Raw genomic sequence first — 24,754 nt, 5'->3', positions numbered from 1 at the left:
TGAATTAACACACTATATTATTGTTTCAAACAACGTCATACAGTCAATTATCGATGAAAATAAACGATTCAATTTACTTACTGACTGGAGTAGGCTACTTTCGGGTATCCAGCATCCATTTCCAACAGTCCTGACAACTTCTTAAAGTACTTGAGTTAGTAAGTAAACTAAATCGTTTATTTTCATAAATAATTGATGGAATGCAGGTGTTTAAAACACCAAAATAGTGTGATCTACTTATTTTTAATGTAGACTTCTTAAGCAAAATCTTATGGGTTTTGTTGGTGGGGACTCTCTTGCGGAGTCTCCGAGGGAAATTTAATTCTCGTCTGATTCCTTAATACTAGATCTACAAATTGATTCTTGTGGATCCGTTCTCTTGTGTGAGGTGTAACTGGTGATGATGATTATGCTGATAATGATGATGATCCGTTCCTGGAATATTCTTTGAATTGGTTGACCTGAGCTCCACTAAATACGAGTAGTTTGTGATAGCGGATTCTAATAAAAGTTCCAATATGTACCTTTTTCCGACGAATATCATTTCTATTGAAACAAAACCAATACACAAATGAAGTATGATGGATTTTGAAGAAAGGGTGATATAAGGAAAACGTTTTTTATAGAGATGATTCAAGATGCTTGATTAAAATTATATACTTTTCACATCAACTATCTATCTGAACCTGTGATGGTTTCATGAATGAGTAATATAATTGGAGCATTTCAATAACCAGAGAGCATTAGTGTAGGGCGTACCAGAGTGTATATTTCCAGGCAATATCATGGCAAACTGTGTTTAGTACAAGCAAGTATATGTGGAAGTAAAATATTCTGCCCTACGAACTTTTGGAAACAATGGTCGAGTATTCTGATTACAATTTGGAGTGCCGTACGACAAAGTCCTCTTGTAGTGCAAAACTTTCTTGTTGATGAGAATAAAGTTTTAGCATAGTCGGCAACTAACTTGCTATATCCTACTACAAAACTTTTGTCACAATTATTGTAGCTTAGAGTTGGAATAGCTTTGACTGGGAACTTTCTTTCTGTCATTGGAATGGTCCATTCAGCGAAAGTATCCTGCAAAGTCCCAGATGGAATTTAAAGCATCCACGTGGACATAGAGCTTAATAAAGTCTAGAAGTGTTGGCAACAGACTGAAAGCATTATTTGTGAAACTTTCATGAATTACATCACATTAGTAATTTACTTGTTAGTTGATATTTGAGTTAACAATCTCTTCCAAAAAACTAGTAGATAAAATATTGACAAGTGAGATACAATAAATATTTCCATGAATGCAAACGAAATAGATTTTGATGAGCTATTTCATAGTTGTTGAGCTATTTGTGAAATAATTATTGATTTACGATAGGCTCGGTACCCTACCAATTGAGATTCTGTTATCCCTCATTTCATCTGGTTTTCTTTTTGTCCAGAGAATGATTATTGAAAGTTCATTCTCTTCTGCTTGGAATGAGTTTAAGTGATTCGTAATCTGCAATTATTGTGTATTGTTTATTTTCTGCTGAGAGAATATTTTTATTGATTAGCTATAGTGGGACTTCTCTGCATTCCATTCCCAGGAATATCTCATCACCATTCATCGAACAGAATATATTATTGTACCTCAAGAAAATTAATTTCTACCCCTTCCAATTTCAGATTTTTTCCTGCAAACTCTCACGCTTTTTTTGATACTGGTTTCATTCCTCCATTTCCCCACCATTAGTAAGTAAACGTAGCAAGAAACACTCCAGGGAAAATGCTGGAGATGATTCCAACAGGGTATAGTTTGATCAGATTACAGAGATATTTCACCAGTTCATCAATGAGGAATTTGGCATAGCAAAAGATTGTTTCAATTCAATTGCGCTTACGCTACGTTTCCCACAACTATTCGCATCAATAAAGATTTTTTTAGCACTACTGTACTCAACAAGTTTTAGCCGCCTCCACTTCTATAGTGCTACTACAGAAATAATATAACAGCTTTCCACGATTCTCGGCCTCTGTCATTCTTCTAACCCTCTACATCTCATTATAGAACTTAAAATTGGATTCATTGTGGATATAAATTTGATTAATTATTGGTTTCGTCCCAGTTTTATTCTTATCTAGTTATTTCATATCCACATAAATAGTTCCTTTCAAAATAATCAAAATACACTATCCTCATCCTTCAGCTGAAATTTCCTTACAATAATCACATGAAATGAAATGAACTATAAGAGATAGGTGAGCAAATATGTAACATATTTTGCTTTTGTAATACTCTGGAAGATATTGCCCACGGCACATCATTCCATCAAAACATGACAGACGAATAGCAAGCATTGGTCTCTTCAAACTCTCTGAGCATTAATTAAAAATACCAAGATTCTCGTTTTCAAAGAGACAAACTGGGTTTCTGTCGGTCAAATGACTGGCGGCCAAACGCCAACTTTGAAACCGGGGTTTGATCCGTGGAAAGTAGTCCATTTATCGGCTCCTATTGGTGCACAAAGTGGGTTCGTGACCATGGAAAGTCACTGCTTTATTCGCAAAGAGCCCGCTTTCCGTGCTTCTGTCACCGTCTCACTTGTTACTTTATTTATGGTCTTCTATACATCGTGATAACTGCTCTCCAAATTATTATTCCTTTCTGCATTTCGTTCCCCCTTCAGTATTCTGAATGTGATTATCTGAAAATGTTTGTACTCTCAACCCATCCCTATCAGATCAATATTCATATCGATTGACTCATTACTGTAATAATTCTTAAAGATCATTACTGATTCTGTAGTGACTCTTCTTCCATTCGATTTTATAATATGAGATTATTATTCATAAACTTGAACCTTACTAAGTTGATGACTTGAATATTATCACATGAATTAGTCATGTATCATGAGGAATCAGAATGTTGTCAGAAACAGCAGATTGTTAGTTTTGTTGATTTAAACATTCAGATTAAAACTTATTTATTCTTGCCCAATGACTGAGAAGTGATTGTGTGAGAAACCACAGGCTTAACCCAGAGCCATCTTTCCAAAATAGATTGGTTGGTACAATTTTATTACATCTTGAAAACATGAGTACACACAAATAAAGGTGGACCAGTCAATATCACAAGACCAAATTACAATATTGATATGAGAATTACATTATACAGCTACGTTTCAACTGAATTATGTTCTCAATTTTCAAGTAAAAACTGAAATTGTACATGAGTTTCCTATTCTTCAGTTTAGATGACAAGTTTAAATTCAATATGATGTATTGACATTTTTGAAACAGAAGTGATTCCCAGAAAAAGAACAGTTCTATGTAGAACAGCGGAATAATCATTTTGGAATGACGAATAATGTAATTATGTGTGCCTCTTTAATGCAAGATGAAGCAAATTTTAACAAATTATGTCAAGATATTTTGGGTACGGATGCGTTTTGTCTTCGTGGTTGATAGGAATAAAGAATATTCATAGATGAGATAGCGTGACAAGCATCATGATGGAATGTGTGTCTCCATGATGGTTGAAGTAAATGTCATCTAATATATCAAATTAATCCAAATTCAGATGTGTTATGTTTTCATGGTTGATAAAATAGAAATAATCATTCGTTGTCATTTATCAGAATAAAATTGAGAAAGAACTTTATTCAGATTTGGTTGGCAGCACCTATAACCAAGATAGCTCATATATCTCGTTGCCTTGTTTTTAGCATCTTGATAGCTTGACGAGACAGAAATTTATATAGAATAATTCTATTTAAAGATAGTCGGCAAACGAACAACTAAATCCCAATGAGAAGGTGCGGGTCTGGCTGAATAATGCTATTAGGGCGACAGACAGGAAGGCGGAGGGAGATGAATGGTGTCGGAGCAGTGGAGTGGAGAGTCGACGATTTATTAGCGACTGGACTGGAATGGAGTCGCTCCAGCTGGAATGGAGTCGCTTCAGCGGCTAGATCACCTCTGGAGGAAGAAGTATAGAAATACTATTCTGTATTTGCGTTTATAATAATATATAGAAGTAGTATTCACTCCGTCTGCAGCTGGATTGGCCCTCGGCCAATACACCCCAGGTTCGAAACCCCGCACTCCAGCCTATTTTAGTCGGCAAGCGAATTACCGCTGCCGATTGTGTGTGAGTGTGTGTGGAATCATTAGACGGACCTTTGTTGTCCGGCACGGTAATACGATTTGGTGTAAACGCGTGAATGCAATGCAATGGTACACAAAACTATTAGGCCGCGGCTCCACTGGCCGTAGCTGATCGCGCTACAAAGTGCGGTTGGTAAGTCAGAGAAATGAGAAGGCAGGAAACAAAAGGAGGTGGCTTCACTAGCGACAGTCTGCAGCGTGAAACATTTGACGGCGCGCCACAGAATGTAGTGTCGCGCGCAAATGGAACCCGTCCTATTCTACTGCTACATTTTGCCGCCACTACCTTGGCGCCACTAGCTGTAGATTGCAGCGTTAGTTGCGTCTCAGTCCAGTGCCAACTACCGACCAAGTAGCAAGGATTTTTGAGACATGAGATAAAATTCATAAAACTTGTCTGAATACTTTTTAACTTGCTATGCAACGTGTGGAACATGCCTTCAGACATCCTGTTGCTTAGTATTGGATGAATCCACCATTTTATCTTCTGTAACCGGCGTCGTCTCTAAACTAAAAGTACACTGAGTACAACAACATTACGAATGTTAACGTGCGGCATGATCGTTCATCGGTCACGTCTACCGGCACACTGACTGACTTCTACTGCTAGTGAAGCCACGGCGGCGCGACGGATTGCAGTTGGTTCTCTGTTGCCCGTGGAGCCACCCAACTGTCGCGTGTAGCGCGCGAAAATTACGGCGCGATCAACTACGGCCAGTGGAGCCGCGGCCTAATAGTTTTGTGTACCATTGCATTGCATTCACGCGTTTACACCAAATCGTATCAAATCTGCGGCCTTAGCGCAAACAGGCAAACACGTGTGTCATATTAATGTAGATCATTTTGTGTTGTATTGTGTGGAGGAAGAGATTGGTAGCCAATAGAAAATGAGAAGCATTAGGGGATGTGAGGTAATATATCTGCATTAGCGGTAATGTATGTGGAGCAGACTTAAATAAATGGGGAAAAGACCAGGTCAAAGAGGAATAAGAAAAATTTAGGTAAAGTATTAAGAATTCAAGTAGTAATAATACCGTAACTTTATTATCACAAAGAAAGCACAAACAATGATTATAGAAAATGTAAAAAAATAAAATAATATGTTGGCAATAGAAGTATAAGTAAAAATGAAATATCTATATTGTACAGTACCTATTTCAAAATACAAACGGCCTCTATTATAAATAAACTTCAAAAATAACAGAATAGCGGAAGTAAAGGAAAATTAGTATAACAGATGAACAAAAAATGAAAGAATAAAGTTGCTAACCATTCAATAATTAAAAAACGAAATATCCAATAATAAGAAAGAAAAACTGTATATTTATAAAAATAACAGAACATGCCATTGCACCAATAAATCTTAGCGGAAATAATTCTGTATGCAAATAATTTCATGTGAATTATATGAGCATGCAGGAGCATCAGAAAAGAGAAGAATATCTTTTCAACAAATACAATAATTATACTAAGTTTTTGAAATTATGTTCCACATCAAAATAAAATAGAACCAACCCTCAAGAATATTTTTTTAAACAGATTCACAATAATTGCAGTAATAGTCTAAAGTTATCAAGTGAAAACTGAAAACCCTACAAGATTATAGAAAACACTTGCACAGGAGAACATGAGATTGAACACAGAATAGTCCTGTCACTATGGTGCATGCAATCTATATTGTAGTTCTGAATTCTTAATATATTATTTGGGTACATAAGAGAAGTCCAGAACCAATTTCTTCATGCAAAATTTCCTTGTGCTAGATACAGAATGGCCCAAAAAACTCGTATTTTCGGCACATCTTCCAGTTTTCAGCTATTTCTGCCAAATCTCGCAATCGGACAGAAAAATTTGCTCTCGCCTTTTTTAGATTATAAAATTCTGAATGAACTCTCTATCCCCAATGAGTACTGAGTTATGACTTTTCAAAAATGAGTGAAATTTGAAGAAAAATCAATTTTGATCAACAATATCTTGTAGTTGGTGATGATGGTTGAAGCTGAAAATTAGGTGTTTTTCACAATACAAGGAGCATTGTTGTCAGGTGTACCTGGAAATCTATATGAGATAGAGCGCTTTCCCTGATCTCAGATTGAAGAGCACAAAAATACCTCCAGAGGGATTTTGAATCATAGATCTAAATGGTAACAATCGGAAGATATTGTTAATCAAAAACTAAAATTCATCAAAATTGATTTTTTTTTCAAATTTCACTCATTTTTGAAAAATCATTACTCAGTACTCATTGGAGATAGAGAGTTCCAATTGATCTCATTTCATTCAGAAACTTATAATCTAAAAAAAGGAGGGAGCAAATATTTTTGTCCGATTATGAGATTTGGCAGAAATAGCTGAAAACTGGAAAATGAGCCGAAAATACGTGGTTTTTGGGCCACTCTGTATCTAGCACAAGGACATTTTGCATGAAGAAATTAGTTCTGGACTTCTATTATGTACTCAAATAATATATTAAAAAATCAGAACCACAATATAAATTGCAAGCATGCCCCCTTTTTTATGTCTATATTGACTGGGCTAGAAGCCCTCACCCACAGCATAAAACTGATATATGGAAGTTGTTGCAGAAGTAAGATCCTTCATGGTAACTAATGCACGAACATCAGAGAGTAACAGAGTAGATGTTCCCCAATTCATCTCTATCCCTCAAAAAAAGCCAATTCCTGAGATTTGACTAGGGATTTTTACTTTCCTTGCCCTATTACCATAGGTAAGGAAAGTATTGCTTTCAGAAAAAATTAAGGTACCCCAATTTCAAGTTTTCTATACGTTTCAAGGTCCCTTGAGTCCAAAAACATGATTTTTGGGTGTTGGTCTGTGTGTGTGTATGTGTGTATGTGTGTGTGTGTATGTGTGAATGCCTGTGAACACGATAACTCCATTCCTAATCAACTGATTGACTTGAAATTTTAAACTCAAGGTCCTTATACCATGAGGATTCGACAATAAAAAGTTCAATAAAATTCAAATCAAGATGGCGGAAAAAATGGCGGATAAATACTAAAAAACCATGTTTTTCACGATTTTCTCGGAAACGGCTCTAACGATTTTCTTCAAATTTATACCATGGATAGCTATTTATAAGCCCTATCAACTGACATGAGTCTCATTTCTGGGAAAATTGCAGGAGCTCCATAATATTCTTGAGAAAAATGGCGGATAATTACTAAAAAACCATGTTTTTCACGATTTTCTCAAAAATGACTTGACTGATTTATTTCAAATTCATACCCTGTATAGTTATTTATCAGCTCTATCAACTGACATGAGTCCTTTTCCTTGGAAACTAATTGGGTTCACCCCATCCTTGAGAAATGAACTTTGTAACCTCCTTATCGTTCATGAGGTAGGTAGGTAGAGCAGTTCATAAAAAGAACACATAGTCGATAAATTTCATCTGTAGAACAGCTGTTTTGACGACTTTTAAAAAATCATCGAATTTCACAATTTACACAAAGGAGAAAGTACTCTGAAAACAATATTATAATATTATACACATAACAGTAGTCTGATCGTAGTTGCAAATATGTTGCCGCCAATTGTCATTATGTTAGTCCCCTAAATTATTCTGGTTTGAGAATGGGGCTCACAGTTCAGTTTACTGCCTAAAAAGCAGTCGTTAGGTCATGTCAGAGGCCCTGAAATTGATCAGTTGCGACCTGAAAACTCTGACACCAGACTTGAGCCAGCCAGGTCACACGATATTATTATTACAGTTCAATGAGCAAGGAAAGTTGTGTGAGTGAACCTCACCATATTTTTTTCCTTCATTTTAAAAAGTAGCTTAAACTGTAGTGTGTAACTGTAGTATGTTAATGGATAACTTATTACAAGAAAACCAAAGAGCCAGCCTATCCAAGTCATACTGAATATCCATACCTATCTGATTTATGGTGTTGGTATATGACAAAGCAGTATCATCTGCAAATGCTGTTATCTGTCCTTTAAAATTACCTCCAAATAAATCATTAGCATAAATTAGGAACAAAATAGGTCCTAGTACAGAACCCTGTATTACCAGTATACCTGTATTACCAGATGAGGGTGGATATTTTTCGGTGGATTCCATTTTGCCGGCAACAATATAAATAATTTACGAATTGTGCTGCTCTACATACTAGTAGTTCTGTGAACAGTAGACCTCACGCAATATTCTCATCCACAAGTACCAGATGTCAACTGTTTTAAATGTTTACAAACTCAGTTCACGTTTGAATTTGTATTTCATATGATATAATTCATCCAGTTCCGTGATGATCTTTCTATCTGATGAAAATTAATTTTCTAGAATCAAAAATATTATAATTTCTCCAGCATTATTTAGTTCATTTGTTTATTTTTATTCACCTATTGAATTAGTTTTTCCGAATGTGAGAATATTGATACTGATGGGCATGCATAATAATACCATGACTACAAAACAAAATATTGAAACCAAAGACCTTAAAGCTGCGATTAGACCAAATTTATTAAAAAAATGTTAATAACTCAATCCTTTTAGATTATATTAGATTGAACATAACTTATCATACACATAATGAACATATGTGTTTGTCAACTTCCGTTCAATCTAATAGAATCTATAAGGATTAAGTTATAACAATTTTGTTAATAACTTCGGTGTAAACCCATCTTAAAGATGCATACCTCTTTAATGTATTTGATTGAAACTATAGACCTTATACAAATACAGTAATAGACTGGCTTCTCACACATCTGTGTAATCACTTGTCTGCTGATTTATGATGAATAATTCTATAGTCTGATTTTTACTCTAATATTGGCGTATGAAGGAGGCTCCTTTTTCCTTTTATATTATCCTTGAAATGCAAAATTTCCAAAAACCTTGTATATACGTTGACGCGCAATTTAAAAAGGAACATACCTGTCAAATTTCATGAAAATCTATTACCGCGTTTCGCCGTAAATGCGCAACATATAAATATATAAACATTTAAACATTAAGAGAAATGCCAAACCGTCGACTTGAATCTTAGACCTCACTTCGTTCGGTCAAATATGAAGTAATTAAACTGTGATTATAGGACCATTTCTCTACCTACTGTATACCAGCGATATTCCCAGCCTTGATGAGAATACTACAGCAACATTTTCAGACGATACAGTCATATTATCAATAGACAGTAATATTCATATTGCAACAGAAAAACTACAGAGATCCATAAACAAAATTCAAGATTCGACTAGAAAGTGGAGGGTGAAACTAAATGAAGCAAAGTCGATTCACATCAACTTCACCAATAAGAAGGACCTGCCCATACCAATAACAAATAACAACCAAGTTGTACCATAAGCCAATGATGCCAAGTAACTGGGTATGACCCTGGTCGCAAAGCTTTGCTGGAAGGCCCATGTCAAGAAGAAGAGAGAGGAACTTGGAATCGAATATAAGAAGCTGTATTGGCTGATCGGTAAAAACTCCAACCTATCAATTCAAAACAAAGTACTTCTGTACAAAAACAACTAAAGCCAGTATGGACATATGGTATACAACTTTTGGGGTGTACCACAGACAGCAACATCAATGTCATACAACGGTTCCAGAACAAGGTGCTGAGGAACATTGTGCTTCTTTGTTATGTCAGGAACAGCGATCTACATAGAGACCTGCACGTCAACCTGGTGTCCACCGAGATCTAGAGGCATGCGGAGAGGCACGAGGGGCAACTTCACCAACACGACAACGTTGAGGCGATCCAGCTGCTAGACAATGGAGGGTTGGTGCGGAGGCTCAAAAAAGGAAACCATATGAACTAGTGTAGTGCTTGTTCAATTAGTGTCCAGTGAAAGAGCAGAGCAGTGATTGAGTGAATGTAGCTTCTATAGTACAGTCAACAAGTGTACATATTAATTAAACAATCAATATCAGTAAGAATATCTAATGATATATTTGCTGTTAACATTTTCAAGTAGTATGTTAGGATAGAAAAAATTAGCTCATTAGTCTCCAGACTAGATAGCTATAGTATTGACAATAAAAAAATTAAACTGTGAATACCAATAATTTATAATTTATGCCTATAATATTTATATGAGTAAATAATGTCCATGTGGTCTTTCACAATTCAATAGGGAGAAAAATATTTTCAATAGTGAACTAATGTTATAAAAAAATAAATGTAATAATAATGTTCTTAAGAATCTTTCTGCATTATTTTTGAAGGTTGAAGAAAATCCTCTGGTTGAGAATGAGTTAGTACACAATAATGACATTCAAAACAAGCTTTCAGCAATGGTCGAATGGAAACATTGATTATTCATTAAGAACGCTGACGGCTTGAAGAGTATCTCAGTAGCAGGACTGTTGTGTGAAATGAACCCTTATGTATATGCACTGCGGATCTTCACTTTTATTCCAGCCAGGTGAATGTGCAGAATCTGGATTATAATGACGACCATCATGGAGCGCAGCACTGGGCAAACCACATACACGACAATCACAATGTCAACCTGCGCCTGTACTATCTGCAGTGTTTGCCAGTTTGCGGTTGACGATCGTCTGACTCACTCACACCCTCAACTTCCCGATTCCCGAGGCTCACCTCGTCTGCAAAAGCACAGTATACATACAGTATTGTAACTCGGCTAGTACCCTGGCACACAAATCCGCCATCTTGTTAGGAAGCTCCGCATTGTAATAGTATTGATGGGAGGTTCGGATCACTTTACTGATCCGGATTAATTGATCTCGTTCACTGCCGCAAGCCAATCAGAAGACCAGGATTGGAACTTCTTAGGGTCATGTGACGTGTCTAGTATTTGTGCCATGTAAAAAGCATTGGTTGGATAGGCGTTTGATTGACAGTTTCCATTCTGTATCTATTCTTTGGCAAAAGCTCACAACCGACCTGATATCTATGTGCTAGCGATAGCACCATGAACACCAGGTTAATCCTTCGAACATGTTTCACATTGATATATTCTGGAAGAGCTGAGATCAAAGGCAACATTGACGAATCACAAAATAACAGAAATTTTGTGAATAACCAATAGTGAACTGGTTAGCATCGATGGAATGACTTTGTTTTGCAGCGTCAAACCTACATTCATCTCACAGGATGGATGAAAATTTGAAAATTACTAATAGTTGATCGATTAGCATCGGTGGAATGGCTAAACCTCACCCCACACCACCAGTAGTGGTTGAACTGATTGATGATAGCTCGAGATCAGTATGGAATTCTATGTTCGCAACCGGGGGTTCTTGCTATAAAATCTGATTTTATTGAGCTTATTAGCCACATTCCCATAAACATGGTATCATTGGTTGAATCCTTGATGACAGATTGTCTTGGCAGACAATGCAAGTTGTGTAAGATATTATTGAACTAATCAAATTCCAACCAGTAGGAGAGCAGTGATTAAAACGCCATGATAACGTTCATCACAATCCAACCAATAGTTGATTTATAATTCCAATTTAAATTTCCATTTTAAATACCAATAGTTGGTAATATATAATTCAAGCAAACACAACCAAATTCTACTGTAACCAATGAGAAAACAGCGATTCCATCTTCATGATAATTTTGTATCAATAGAAAAATGACAGCAGGGAATGGGATTTCAGTGAGAGAAATAATTATTGAATCAATGAATCAGTATGTCATAGTGAATAGTTTTTAAAATATACTAAATATAATCATGTTGCATTATCAGCTATGTTTCTCTGCAATGATATTGTCATTTGAGATATTACATGTGGGTCTGATGAATGTCATTGTTGAAAAGACTTATTCAATGCACTAACGAGTATCTAGGCATTAACGACCATTGGTAAAATTTTGTACAATTCATGCACAATTTTAATAATAATCGCATCAATCAAATAGAGATGAGTACTGTGCGTGAAAGTTTGTGGAAGATGTTGTCGTCTCGTCAATGAGTTAACAAGATGGGTCAATTTCCAAACTATTCGTATGCAATGCTAGTCAATTGAAGTCAGCTATGAGGACTAGATTGTAATTGAGCACTGCGGTTCGCTACTTGAGATGATTTAAATCAAGTGAATGAAATCTTCATCGAGCAATACCCACATTTCTCCAATGTAGGCTTAGGTTTCAAGAAAAGCATAATTTGCTATTGGGAATTGGTTGTCGATTGATTAATTATCAAAACAATGAATTATATTTGGAAACAAGCCGTCATTTATCCATATGAATCACATTAGAATAAGAGTTCGAGACATACTTTCAATTAATATTCTCTATTGGTTAGATGTCAGAATATTACTTAGCGTTAGTGTTGTTAGTAACTTAGTAGGCTACTGTAGATTGATTACCGTATTGATTGTAATAGCTGATTCTCAAATGACCAAAACATACTTCCATGAATTTTTGACGAATTACTATACAACATGATAAATAGAGAAATCATCCATTATTCCAAGGGAATTCCCCATATTTTTGGAGTTAAGAATATTTCATGGGTTCACATATGGTATTCAATACTCCATTGAATGAAATTACAATAAAGTTTACCACGAAATTATCAAAACTTTCCTGGCCATCCACATATCAGTTTCCTGAGCAAGGCAGTTTTCACCGTAAACTTACTTGCTCATTATAGGGATAGATAATAACAATATTTATGATTGTTTGAACTGCATTAGCATATAACTTGTGCTGCCATTTGCTTAGTAGATTCCAAAATGAGGGCAATTAGTTGAGCGTTTTTGTGGGGCTTGGACAGATAATTGGACGCTTCAACTTGGCCAATAAATTTAAGCTGTTTTTAACTGGAGCAGAAGGACGCTTATCCATTATGCTTAGACAATAACGGAACGCTGGCGAGAAATTAGCGTTGGTCCGTTCCATGGAAACCCCCAATAAGTTCTCTCACTCATTCCCTCTTTCTCATTTTTTTCACTCCCTCACTCACTTTCCTTGTTCACAGTGGCTTTCACCCATCGTCAATATTAAAACATATTGTGTAAACTCAGTGGAACTAGGACTTGTAGCAAAATTATAAAATGATTGGGTTCTTGACAGAGAATTCTTTGAAAAATATTAATTTGTTTAGTTGCTTAGATAATACTAGAATAATGTTAGGTATTACCTAATGCTTTTGGTCGTATCTATCATTTCATTTCACACTAGCAAATAGCCCGTGCTCCACAAGGACGAACCCGTGCTCCACAAGGACGAACCCGTGCTCCACAAGGACGAACCCGTGCTCCACAAGGACGAACCCGTGCTCCACAAGGACGAACCCGTGCTCCACAAGGACGAACCGTGCTCCACAAGGACGAACCCGTGCTCCACAAGGACGAACCCGTGCTCCACAAGGACGAACCCGTGCTCCACAAGGACGAACCCGTGCTCCACAAGGACGAACCCGTGCTCCACAAGGACGAACCCGTGCTCCACAAGGACGAACCGTGCTCCACAAGGACGAACCCGTGCTCCACAAGGACGAACCCGTGCTCCACAAGGACGAACCCGTGCTCCACAAGGACGAACCCGTGCTCCACAAGGACGAACCCGTGCTCCACAAGGACGAACCCGTGCTCCACAAGGACGAACCCGTGCTCCACAAGGACGAACCCGTGCTCCGGAAGCATGACCAATTAAAAACTTGACAGACTGAATACTTGACCTATTCAAATCTTGAAGAACTTGGAATAGGCCTTTAACCATCCTCCATAAATGAAGAGTCTCTATGCAAAATTCTAAGTTAATCAGTTGAGTAGTTCAGATGTGAAGATGCGTCATTCGTGAATTTTCTATCCTGTATAGGCCTACGTGTATAAGCATGGCTCGCCTTCTATCTATAGTAGGCTATGGTATAAGCCAATATTCTTCTTTCACCATAATATTATTATAGATCTATTTTCTGTATAGGGCTACTTGTAATATAAATATAAAGAAAAATAAAAATCTCAGTACCCTTTTAGAAATATTTTATCACAACATTTTTCGAACATTTATGCCATTTATGCCAAAAATGGCATAAATGTTCGAAGCATGTTGTGATAAAATATTCCTTAAAGGGTACTGAGATTTTGATTTTTCTTTATATTTTATATTATTATAAATTATTTATACCATAGCCTACTATAGATAGAGTAGCTTATCTAAAGTAAGCCATGTTTATACCCACAGATGGAAACACTATGAAATGATGTTTAATATTTATTGCTGCCTATGAATATTAGTTAACAAATTTTGTCATACGAAATACTCATTCGGAAAAAGTAACGTTTTCATGTGTTGTATTGAAAAGTTGAAAGGTGATCGTTGGATAACAAGGGGGTCATAATAATTTGAACCAGAAGCATAAAGTATATAAGAAAACTTCAAAATAAGAGAGATATCCAAATATTTTGGCAAGCGGGTTGTGAGATGCAATAGATTATTTATAGTTCCGGTAGTTGATTCTTATAAAACCGCTGATAATAGTGATGATAGTAATTAATTAGGAGTATTCAAGTAACGAGTACTCAAGTAAACTAATCAGAGGTACTCAAGTAAACTAAAAATAAGATGAAATTCTTGAATTGTGACAGAAACGGCATCTAGAAAAGCTATACTGTATATGTAATTTTGCGCAAATCAATTGATGCTTTGTAAGGCGAGAGTTCAGAGGGGAAGAACACTCTTGATTCTATGAGCATAGTCAAATTTTGTAAATAGAACAAACACAATTATTCCTGTTTCAACACAGTCATGAATTGAATGAGTCCATCACAGTAAATGAGTTCTATGAACATCAATTAATATTGTTAGTAGTCATCATCCAAAAACTGGGTTAGTCGTCGTGAAAAACGCAACAAAAAGACTCACCATCCTCTTATTGTGGCGCAGAATATGATAGAACCGTTCATCCATTGCAAAGGGTTAGCTCGGCACAAATTCAACCAATTGCTAATCCTCTCGAATGAAACTGTCGTGAGAAACAAAAATTCCAGGAAATAAATAAAAGCGAAAGAAAAATTATTCATAAAATACATAATTGTATATCAACCCACTCTCAGGGCAGTCATTTGCTACAAATTTTGATATTGTAATACAGACATTTAATTGCCGGATACTGCCAAATGTGATGTTTAAATGTATTGCAAATATTTTATCTCAAAAAACATAGTAATGAAAATAAATTTAAAAAATGTTGAATGATAATATGCTTCAGCCTTCACCTAGAATGAGTGTGTAACTAATTATAGATTGAGATAAATATATAGATCCTATATATAAAGAACATCTCCTATTAAACGTAGACACTAATTTTTAATATTATAAAGTGATGTATGTAATTGTGGCAGAGAAATTTGGATTTTTGTAACCTGGAAATTTGAGCATTTTTTCAATGCTCGCACCCATGTTGAACCCAAGGATGTATATAGCCTATACACTATGGTCTATTCTTGTGTTGAACCTTCAATCTAAAAGACCCTTCATCCGATTTTAAGTGTGTTAAATCACCCATGTCAAACAATAATTATTCTAGAATTCCAGTCAATCAGAAACCAAACAATGGATTTGCTTGAGAGCACTCTCTTTTTTAACTACATAATTCAACTAATCATTAAATTTAATATAAATTGCTCATTAGTCTTTTTAGACTGGAAACATTTTTTTGTATTTAGCAATAAACGTGTCAATTCGAGTGTAGTTTTATTGAGCCGCTAATAAACGATGTTCTGTATGAGTAAACGTTCAGAACTTTTCCATACATAAAAATGTATGAGTGTATACTGTGATAAGAATTCCATATTCGTTGGTGGAGGCTGTCAATAGAATCAGCTTTCCTTCGAGTCTGGGGACGCCATGTGCTACAGGACTCTTTTCACTTACAAGGCGACCCTTTAAAGAGCAATAATAAGGCATGTTTCTCGCAGCACGTGACGAGAATCCGTCTCGCAAGCCTTCTATTTTTCCCTTCTCAAACGAATTATAAGCTAATACTCTGGCACTGGAGGAGAGCGCATTGAGAAGAAATAGGGAAAGCTTGTTTTGACACGAGCTATTTCTCCAACAGCTATCTAAAGAGAGAGCTTTATGTATCTCTATCTTTCTATAGTCAGAATCAAGTTGAATTGTCAGTATTGGTTGAATGAAATGCATTGATGTTGTTTTTTGTTAATTGGGAATGCTGACCATTCATTTATTGGGATTATTTATTAGGAATTTTAGCAGTTCAAATTCAAAGCAGCTCTCACTTCAGTAGATAACAACTTCTAATTAATTAATTTCACATTTTTATTTTGTAAAGGTGCTTGGATCATAGAGCACTATAAATACAAAATGATATGATATATATGATGATGTTTATTATGATGATGTTTATTATGATGATATATATGATGATGTTTATTAGGAAGATAACTATAGTGAGTATTGGAGTAAAGAGTGAAAGAGTAGAAAGTAAGAAAGGAAGAATGTGGAGATAAGTGGATAAAGACCAGTCAAAGCAGTTAAGAGAAGAACACGAGAAAAAAATTGTGATAATTGTGATGTGGTCCAGTCAAAGAAAGGTTATAGAGCGAAATGTTTGGAAGACAATTTTTGACCCAGCAGTTCTGTTTACGGTAGTAAGGAGGTAAACATATCAAAAGTCCCGACCACTACCCACAGTGCTAAGAGGGTCTCCGCTCCGCTCTTGAAGGTTTGACATTTTTGAAAAAACAAGTTTACCTCAATTTATTTTAATTTTGCTTTTATAACTTTTTAAAAATCGATGAGAAAAATCCATGCTGATAATGAACTTATAGAGCATTGAATTATCTTAATTTTTATGTATAATTTCACACTTCAACGAATTTTGCCTACACCTTTTGCAGCAGCTTTTGTTGATTGTGAAATCTCCATTTTTGCAACAATAGACCAATTGTTAAAGGAATTTGGAGGGAATGTTTTGAACATAATTTTTGACTTTGCAGCTTTGTTAAGACTAGTTAGGTTAAGAACATATCAAAAGTCTTTATTCCTAACTCATGTGCTTGAGGGATGTGGGTAGTTTAAAAATTGGAGGTAAACTTGTTTTTTAAAAAATTTCACACCTTCAAGAGCGAATATCTCGAAAAATATAGAAGATATAAAAAAAGTTGAAGAACGAATATTTTAGGAAATTATGTAAGATTTAATTTTGTAAATATAAATTATGTCCGTAAGATACATAGTTTTTGAGTTATATGTGAAAAACCAAAAAATGGTACCTTTGAACCACCCCCACCCTCTTAGCACTGTGGGAAGGGGTGGGGACTTTTGATATGTTTACCTCCTTACTACCCTAAACAGAACTACGGGGTCAAAAATTGTCTTCCAAACATTTCCCTCTATACCCTTTTTTCATTGCCTGGACCAATGTGAATGTGAAACACCTGATTAGGATTTGATTAAAAACTATTCACTTTGCATTCCAACAGCACTGCGTTGAATAAAAAGATATTCTTTTAGCCCCGACTCTAGTGCATCCACTATTGATCAAAGACATCAAAAGGCAGTAAGACAAAAGATAAGGATTCGTATCATGAATTTGTTGCTATTCTAACAGAAAATGGAAAAAACAGTGAGAAATACCTTCAAAATTAGACAACCGAGTGGTTCCATGGATCAAGGTGACATACTATGCTCTCTCCCAGCCGTTTCTTTGCTCTTGTCTATCCAGCCCTGGCTCAGAAAGCAAACTCTACTAGAATAAAATATCGAAGCACAAAAAGTACGTTTCGATTTTGACGCGATCTCGAACAAAACTGATGATGTTTGTAGCGATTCGCAGAAAACGTCGAAAGAGGGGATTGGATTAGTCCCTTCAAGCGATTTCGGCCAGCCAGTGTTTAGTCCAGTGGCGCTATTTTTATACGAACACTTCATGAGTACTGCCTCAACATCTGCTATTGGTCTCTCATCAATAAAAACAACAACTTGTGTTTATAGAGTCTGCCACCGAAGACTGAAGTAGCCTCAGCTCATTAACAGTGTCAGATTTAATCTGCATTTTCAAAATGTGAGAGAACCTTGCCCGCCAAAATAACTGGAATCATCTGTTCTTTCCATTGAGGTTCGTGTGTATTCAGCTACTAATAGTATAGTATATTGTCTGATACTGAAAATAGGCCCAGGTGAATTCATTTTCTATATTATATAGGTCTATCTTGATGGTTAGAAATATTTTAATACAGTACGTTTGCTCTCTACATTGTTATGCATCATAATTGAGATCCGTTTTGTCACATTGTAATCTTCCATCTCATATTCTTAATCAAAATCCATAAAAAAGATAAAGTAGAATATTCTAAAAATACATATACTCTATAACTTCACTTCATTCCCGTTAGCTTCTCCAGCCATGATAGAACATGCAGTTCAATAATTAATATGATATATAATTTACAGTCAGTTTCCAAAATACAATATATGATGATACGGAGAAGTTATTTGTCGTAGAAGCTATCATCATGAAGCACAATGTAGCCTCACTCATTATTACATGGTCAGTTGGTGTGATAATTCACTCTGAAGGAAAGCTCTATTTCTAATCCGTTCATATTCTAGTACCATAAGTGTAGAAAGTCACATAGTAGAATATCCTACTCAAATGTAAATGTCACATATTAATGAATAGTGGTATATTATGAAAAACCCCGTTTTGGTGGAATATATTTTTCAAAGTAAGAAAAGTCCTGTCTACCCTATTTATTTCTTTTTACTCTTTTCAGCTATCTTGTGGTACTAATCATGCTGCTGTATTTATGTGCTCAACATTCACTCAACTCACCTGAGGAAGATAATAGGGTACAACTGAATGCGGTGTTAAAACCATAGGAGTCATCAACTCAGGTGCCATCTGGAATCAAATAAAACAAAACTATAGAAACAACAAATAACAATACCTCAATAAATTTATTCATGTTTTTAGTTTTGAGTACTGGAGACAAGACATCATACACTATTATATTCCATAGTATTTGATACGTTCATATAATATTTGTTATGTCCATAGTTAGGTAAAGTTATTCATTCCTGATGGAATAGGTTAGTTACTTTTGTATTGGGTACATACAGAGATGAAGATTTATCTTCACACAAGTTATTGTAATCGGATTCACCGTCACCATTGGTTAGCTCTTGAATTTTTTATGTAATATCTTTCTTATTTCGTTGAACTGAACTGACTTATGGATTGAATTTATATTTTTATTTTTGAATTGAACCTTATTGTAACGACTAAAAATGTCTCTCAATTCTTCTGCTTTGACATTTTTTATTTTAGTAAAAATGAAACCTTGATCAACTTTGTGACGTTATATTTGGTGTCGCATGTGCCCTGCTTGGCCGCAGTCGGTAGAGCAAAGATTTTGAATAAATTTAATATTTCTATGACTTCTGAAAGAAAAATACCACCAGTTTCTTACCAGCTCTCCTAGGAGCTCAAATAGTTCTCTGCTTACGATGGCTGCAAACGTCGGCTGCTTTAACAGTTCACAGTTCATATGACTGATTTGGTTAACTCCACAAATATAGATGCAGGAGAGGCAGATAGATATAAGGGTTCTGATTTTTGTACTAGACAATATGGTATCGTCACCAATGCCACTCGCCACCATCTGACAAAGGGGTCAGCAGTGCAAGACGATACCGAGTGGAATCAAAGGCGATACTCTATCAGAATACCTTATAAATTCTATTAATTTATATTGCTGCTGCAACTTAATACTATGACTCTTGAGTTCTTCCAAATTGGATGCGACGGTTCTGAATAATTTAAATAAATCTTGAGAACGTATTATTTCCAAATATATAATAATCAATGCTGTATATCGCTGATTTATCCAACTTATTCGGTGAAGAATATAGCTGGTTGATAATTCGAATACTATGTCAATACTGGCAATAAAATAGACTATAACAAGATTGGTCATGCATGAAGATAGGATCATAATTAAAGGGTACACCATTCGACACATAAAAAATATATATAATTACATGAAAATATCAACGAGCAATAATAAAAAATAGAGCAACAAATAAAAAAAAGAATATGAGAAAATATATATATTAGGGGTATTCACAATGTTGGAGTTAGCTGCCTAAGTCGAGCTATTCGCTAACTCCAGCTATTTGCTAAGTCTGTGTTAACTCAATGCTATAGTGGTACATTAGAAACAAATTAACAGACGAGATAGCAGATAGCGCAGGTTTGAGTCCGCTAACTCTAGCTATCTGTTAAAACGGCATCCATAATGTTTATAATCTTACTTTTTCAAACTAACTTTGAGTTAGATGTTAGACACAAATTATCTGCTTGGATCGCTACTGCAGTTAGCTAATAGCAGATGGTTTTAGATGGGACGTTCACAATCCAGAGTTATCAAATTAATATCACTTTAGCTGGCTAAAACGACATTGTGAATATCCCAATCAAGAAAAAATATCACAGTTAATAAATGCAATCATATGCATATGATAATAAATTATGTGCTTCTTTAATCAGCATAAATTCCTTCAACTTATATGGCTCAGTTGTCGACTTGCAGTTGCTTGTCAAATAAAGTTTTCAAATCTTACATCCAATAAATATGAAAAAAATGAATATTAAAAAATATCTCAGGGCTTGGGTTCGGCCTCTGGTAGAATTCAGATAAATCAATTTATCTTATGAACATGAGCTTTATAAAAATCTTTATAAATTACTGATAAAAAAGCTAAATGAGTGAGCATCTATATATATAAAAGCGAAATGTCACTCACTCACTCACTGACTGACTGACTGACTCACTCACTCACTCGCAGAACTAAAAATCTACTGGACCAAAAACGTTCAAATTTGATAGGTATGTTCAGTTGGCCATTTAGAGGTGCACTGAGAAATCTTTTAACGATATTTTAACTCTAAGGGTTGTTTTTGAGGGTTTAAAGTTCGTCTTTTAGCATGTATATTCTTCTTCTCCCAATCTCTTAATTATAATTGGAATGTCCATATCATATGTTACTACAGAACTATAATCAGATAGAGTACCTCTTTGAAACAGTTGTTAACTGGCAACTAAATTAATAATTTTGTCAGGTTGGCATTAAGTTGAGTTGACTTTGTTAGGTTGGCACCAAGTTGAAGATTTAAATGCATTTATCGCGGAAAAATTGATTGGGCACTGCTACTTCAATCCTGGGAATATTATATTACTAGCCGTCAGGCTCGCTTTGCTCGCCATATCCGTTTAGCCAGACGTTTAGTCTGGACCCCCGACTGGATTGTCCCAACATATGATAAAAATGCTCAAATGAAAAATGCAGGCAAGCGAAGCAAGCCTGCTGATCTCATTCTTGGACAATCCAGTCAGGGGTCCAGGGGGCGGAGCCCCCTTGCTAGATGGATATGGCGAGCAAAGTGAGCCTGATGGCTAGTATATAATAAATTAAATATTAATAAATATTTCATCTGTGCATACTGAAATATTTAAATCTCATAGATTGTTCTTAATAGTATTCCGTTTACGTTTGAATATTTGCGCAAATTTTAATATTACTTTTAATATTTAAATAACCCTTCGACGAGCTAGCTTTATTCAATTGTGATTATTTTGTAGCACAGAGGGCCCTCCTTATTAACTTTTCAACTCATGTGTCGATTTTTCACAATTATGATGGCGATCCAGATTCATTTTGATGTCCTAGGCCTTTTTTGGTGGACTGCTGTTGTCTTCTCCAATCAGACTATTTAAATTTAATGACTCATGTCATACTACACATGAGGTAAGACCTCACTGAGTCTTATGAAATTTAATTTTTTGTTTATCAAACAACTTTAAAATTATTAACACAAAATTATTTAAAAAGGGATCTAGTCTTGTGCTCTCAAAATTGTTGGGCGTCCCTGGTGACCTCTGGCAAGCAAGTGGGTCTGGATCTTCCCCTATTCTTTAACAACCATACTTCCGAATTTTCAATCTACATAAAATTTAAATATCCACTCTCATTGGTGGATTTTAAATACTCTGCTATGACATAATTTAATACTGTCAAATAGTCCATACAAAACTGTTATATTACTATCTATTAAGTAAATATTTTTAGTCTTAAACTCTTACTTCACATTGGTTACACAAATCTATAAGCTCTATAAAGATTAAAGATTACAAACTTTTATTATTTTTTTAAATAATACATGTACATTTCAAATTAATTCGCTTTTAGTGCCAGTCAAATACTGCATTGTGATTGGTACATCCCTAAACTGCATCATGTATCATTGCGCTGAAACCCTCTGATCATAGTCTAAGTGAATGCTATTTATACACAACTAATTTGCCACAAGGTGTCTGGCTAATTCTCAAAATATACGGCTCGGCCGATTACTAAGGTCGCCGACTAGTAAATACCAAAGAACCTAACCTCAAAATATTATATTATTTAATAAATTGCAATAATACTTTTATTTTCATTTGGCTGTTCAAAATCATAGCCTTGAGAGCCGTTATTATCTAATCTAGACCGTTGACACCGTATCTGGTGATAACAATACAGCTTCTTGCTCGAGACCTATTAATTTCCTTTCAGTACAAGAATTTTTGGGAATACCCAAATTTATATTCTTACACTTTATTTATCATAAAATGGAGAAATTCATATCTATTACTCAAATGAAGCTGCGAGTTCCTTTAAAACATGTCTGGAGTATACAAATAATGTAATTAACATTTCCTGGTGCAATTCCAATGACGTAAGCACTGTATTTTACACTAAAAAGTAAATACACTTATAATAGCTCATTATGATGTGGATTGCTTTTTGGATAAAGATAATGATTGTATCATTGAAACTTGAAATTTTCCAATCAAGTTCAATTTGAATGATCATAATAATAAATAGTCAGCCATTAAGTAATAAACCGTCATAATAAACAGCCCACAGTAAATTGTGTGAGCTTGATAAGCTTATTTATTGGATTCAATTCAATTGTAGCTTATTGAAATTTTCAAGCTCAGTTTTTTGTAGCTACTGAAAACTAATGCACATACTGATCACACAATGGAATAGAATCGATAAAAGATAGATAATATTTTTTCAACTACTTTCTTCAAGTTAAGTCTTCATTTTTCATTACAGAATATTGTCAACTGTCAACAATAGTAATCAAGTTGTCGACCAATGGGAACAATATTGTTCTCCGGTTTATGAGGATGTTCATTGCAAAAGCAGAACACTGGAACATTTTCCATCATGTGTTTATGAAATAAGGAATACTCACATCACCAAAGAGGCAAGTAAAAGCCGAACGAAGTTTTTTCAATAATTTCAAGTGCTATTTTCACAGTACGGAACGAATCACTAAGGTACTAGCTCTACAACTAATGTTCAGTGAATTATGTAATATTCTGATTCCAATATAGAAGTTGCAATCAATTTATATAGATTATTATTAACCACAAAGCAGTCAGAACTTTTAACCAGAGTTAATAATCAAGTGGAGAGTACGATTAGAGAAACCACAGAACAAAATATCACTGAATGGGGTTCGTTGAACCTGAGAACAATATTCATAAAAGGTTATGAGAAGAAGTAGTGTAATCAAGTTTCTGCGAAATGCTGTCAATGCTCCATACTTCATCAGCAACGCAAACCTTCATAGAGACCTTCAGGTGGAGACAGTCTATGAGATGATTGTAAAAACAGCAAGGACCTATGAAGAGGCTCTACATGACCACCAAAATGTTGAGGCAATCCCGCTTTTGGCCAACTCAACATTGACGAGGTGATTGAAAAGGAAGAAGCCAACAGATCTGGTGTAATCCTCCAGGAGTACTTGGTGAAAGTGGTAATACCTATATATCAATTTAGTGCAGTGATCATGAATGAACTAATTTAAAATAAGGAGAAGCTATTACAAGATTGTTTTTGTAAAATGACTTGAAGTATTAATTTAGGATAGAAAAAAACTGATCGTTAGTACTAGTACTAGTAACAGTTATATTCAATAAAAGAAGAAGAAATGTACAATATCATCCTATTTGATCAATTGAAAATTTAAATACGACATAAGGGAAATCTTATAGATGGATGATACGAATTTCTTCTCTAGTTCACGGTTTAAACATTCATAACGAATAACTTACTGCAATTGCAATAGAATTTTAAGTCATTTACTTATAAAAATTGTCAGTACAATACAGCTCTGAATTTGATCTCTGTCTTATATAGTGTTCAATCCTATCATATTATAACGGGTTCTAATAAATGAATTGCTACCTACTAGAAATTAAGAGTGAATAACATAAGATTATATAATTATGAGAAGCTAAAAAAATTATTTTATATTAGAGTAGCAAAAGGTTGGGAGTGATACAATAATATATTTCGCAAGATTTGCATATTGTGAGGAAATTGAAAAAATGTTAAGGTGATCTAATTCACATTGTAATATACTCGCAAAATAATTAAGTTACATAAAATAGCGAAATAAATGATCAATATAAATTCCAACTTTACTCACCAATTTAGAGACTACTCTATTGTTGCACCAATTATGAATACGGTATACTTTGATATCAATTGCTTATTTCCCATTAGTTGGAAATTGAAAGATTCGTTTTGAACAATGAAATAATGGAAGCACCTAGATCACAAACCTT

At 35.0% G+C, this 24,754-nt stretch overlaps 1 protein-coding gene across 3 annotated transcripts in view; it reads right to left on the bottom strand.

Annotated features, from left to right (window-relative positions):
- The window catches only part of LOC111055233 (facilitated trehalose transporter Tret1), a 210,359-nt gene that overhangs the window by 36,420 nt on the left and 149,185 nt on the right, over positions 1 to 24,754 (bottom strand). The window contains exons 2-3 of one of the 3 annotated variants that reach the window (XM_022342407.2): positions 18,904 to 18,972; positions 14,970 to 15,069 (exon numbers count right to left, since the gene is read on the bottom strand). In XM_022342407.2, the coding sequence (XP_022198099.1) occupies positions 14,970 to 15,014 (45 nt within the window). In that variant the 5' untranslated portion in view covers positions 15,015 to 15,069; positions 18,904 to 18,972. Of the gene's footprint in view, positions 1 to 14,969; positions 15,070 to 17,705; positions 17,993 to 18,903; positions 18,973 to 24,754 lie in introns of those variants that run through there. The other 2 variants (XM_039422506.1, XM_039422505.1) reach the window with 2 other exon arrangements.

Source organism: Nilaparvata lugens, chromosome 2 (assembly GCF_014356525.2).
Source record: "Nilaparvata lugens isolate BPH chromosome 2, ASM1435652v1, whole genome shotgun sequence".
Lineage (NCBI taxonomy): Eukaryota > Metazoa > Arthropoda > Insecta > Hemiptera > Delphacidae > Nilaparvata > Nilaparvata lugens.
The sequence above is the reverse complement of the archived record's forward strand: the minus strand, read 5'-3'. Positions and strand labels throughout refer to the sequence as shown.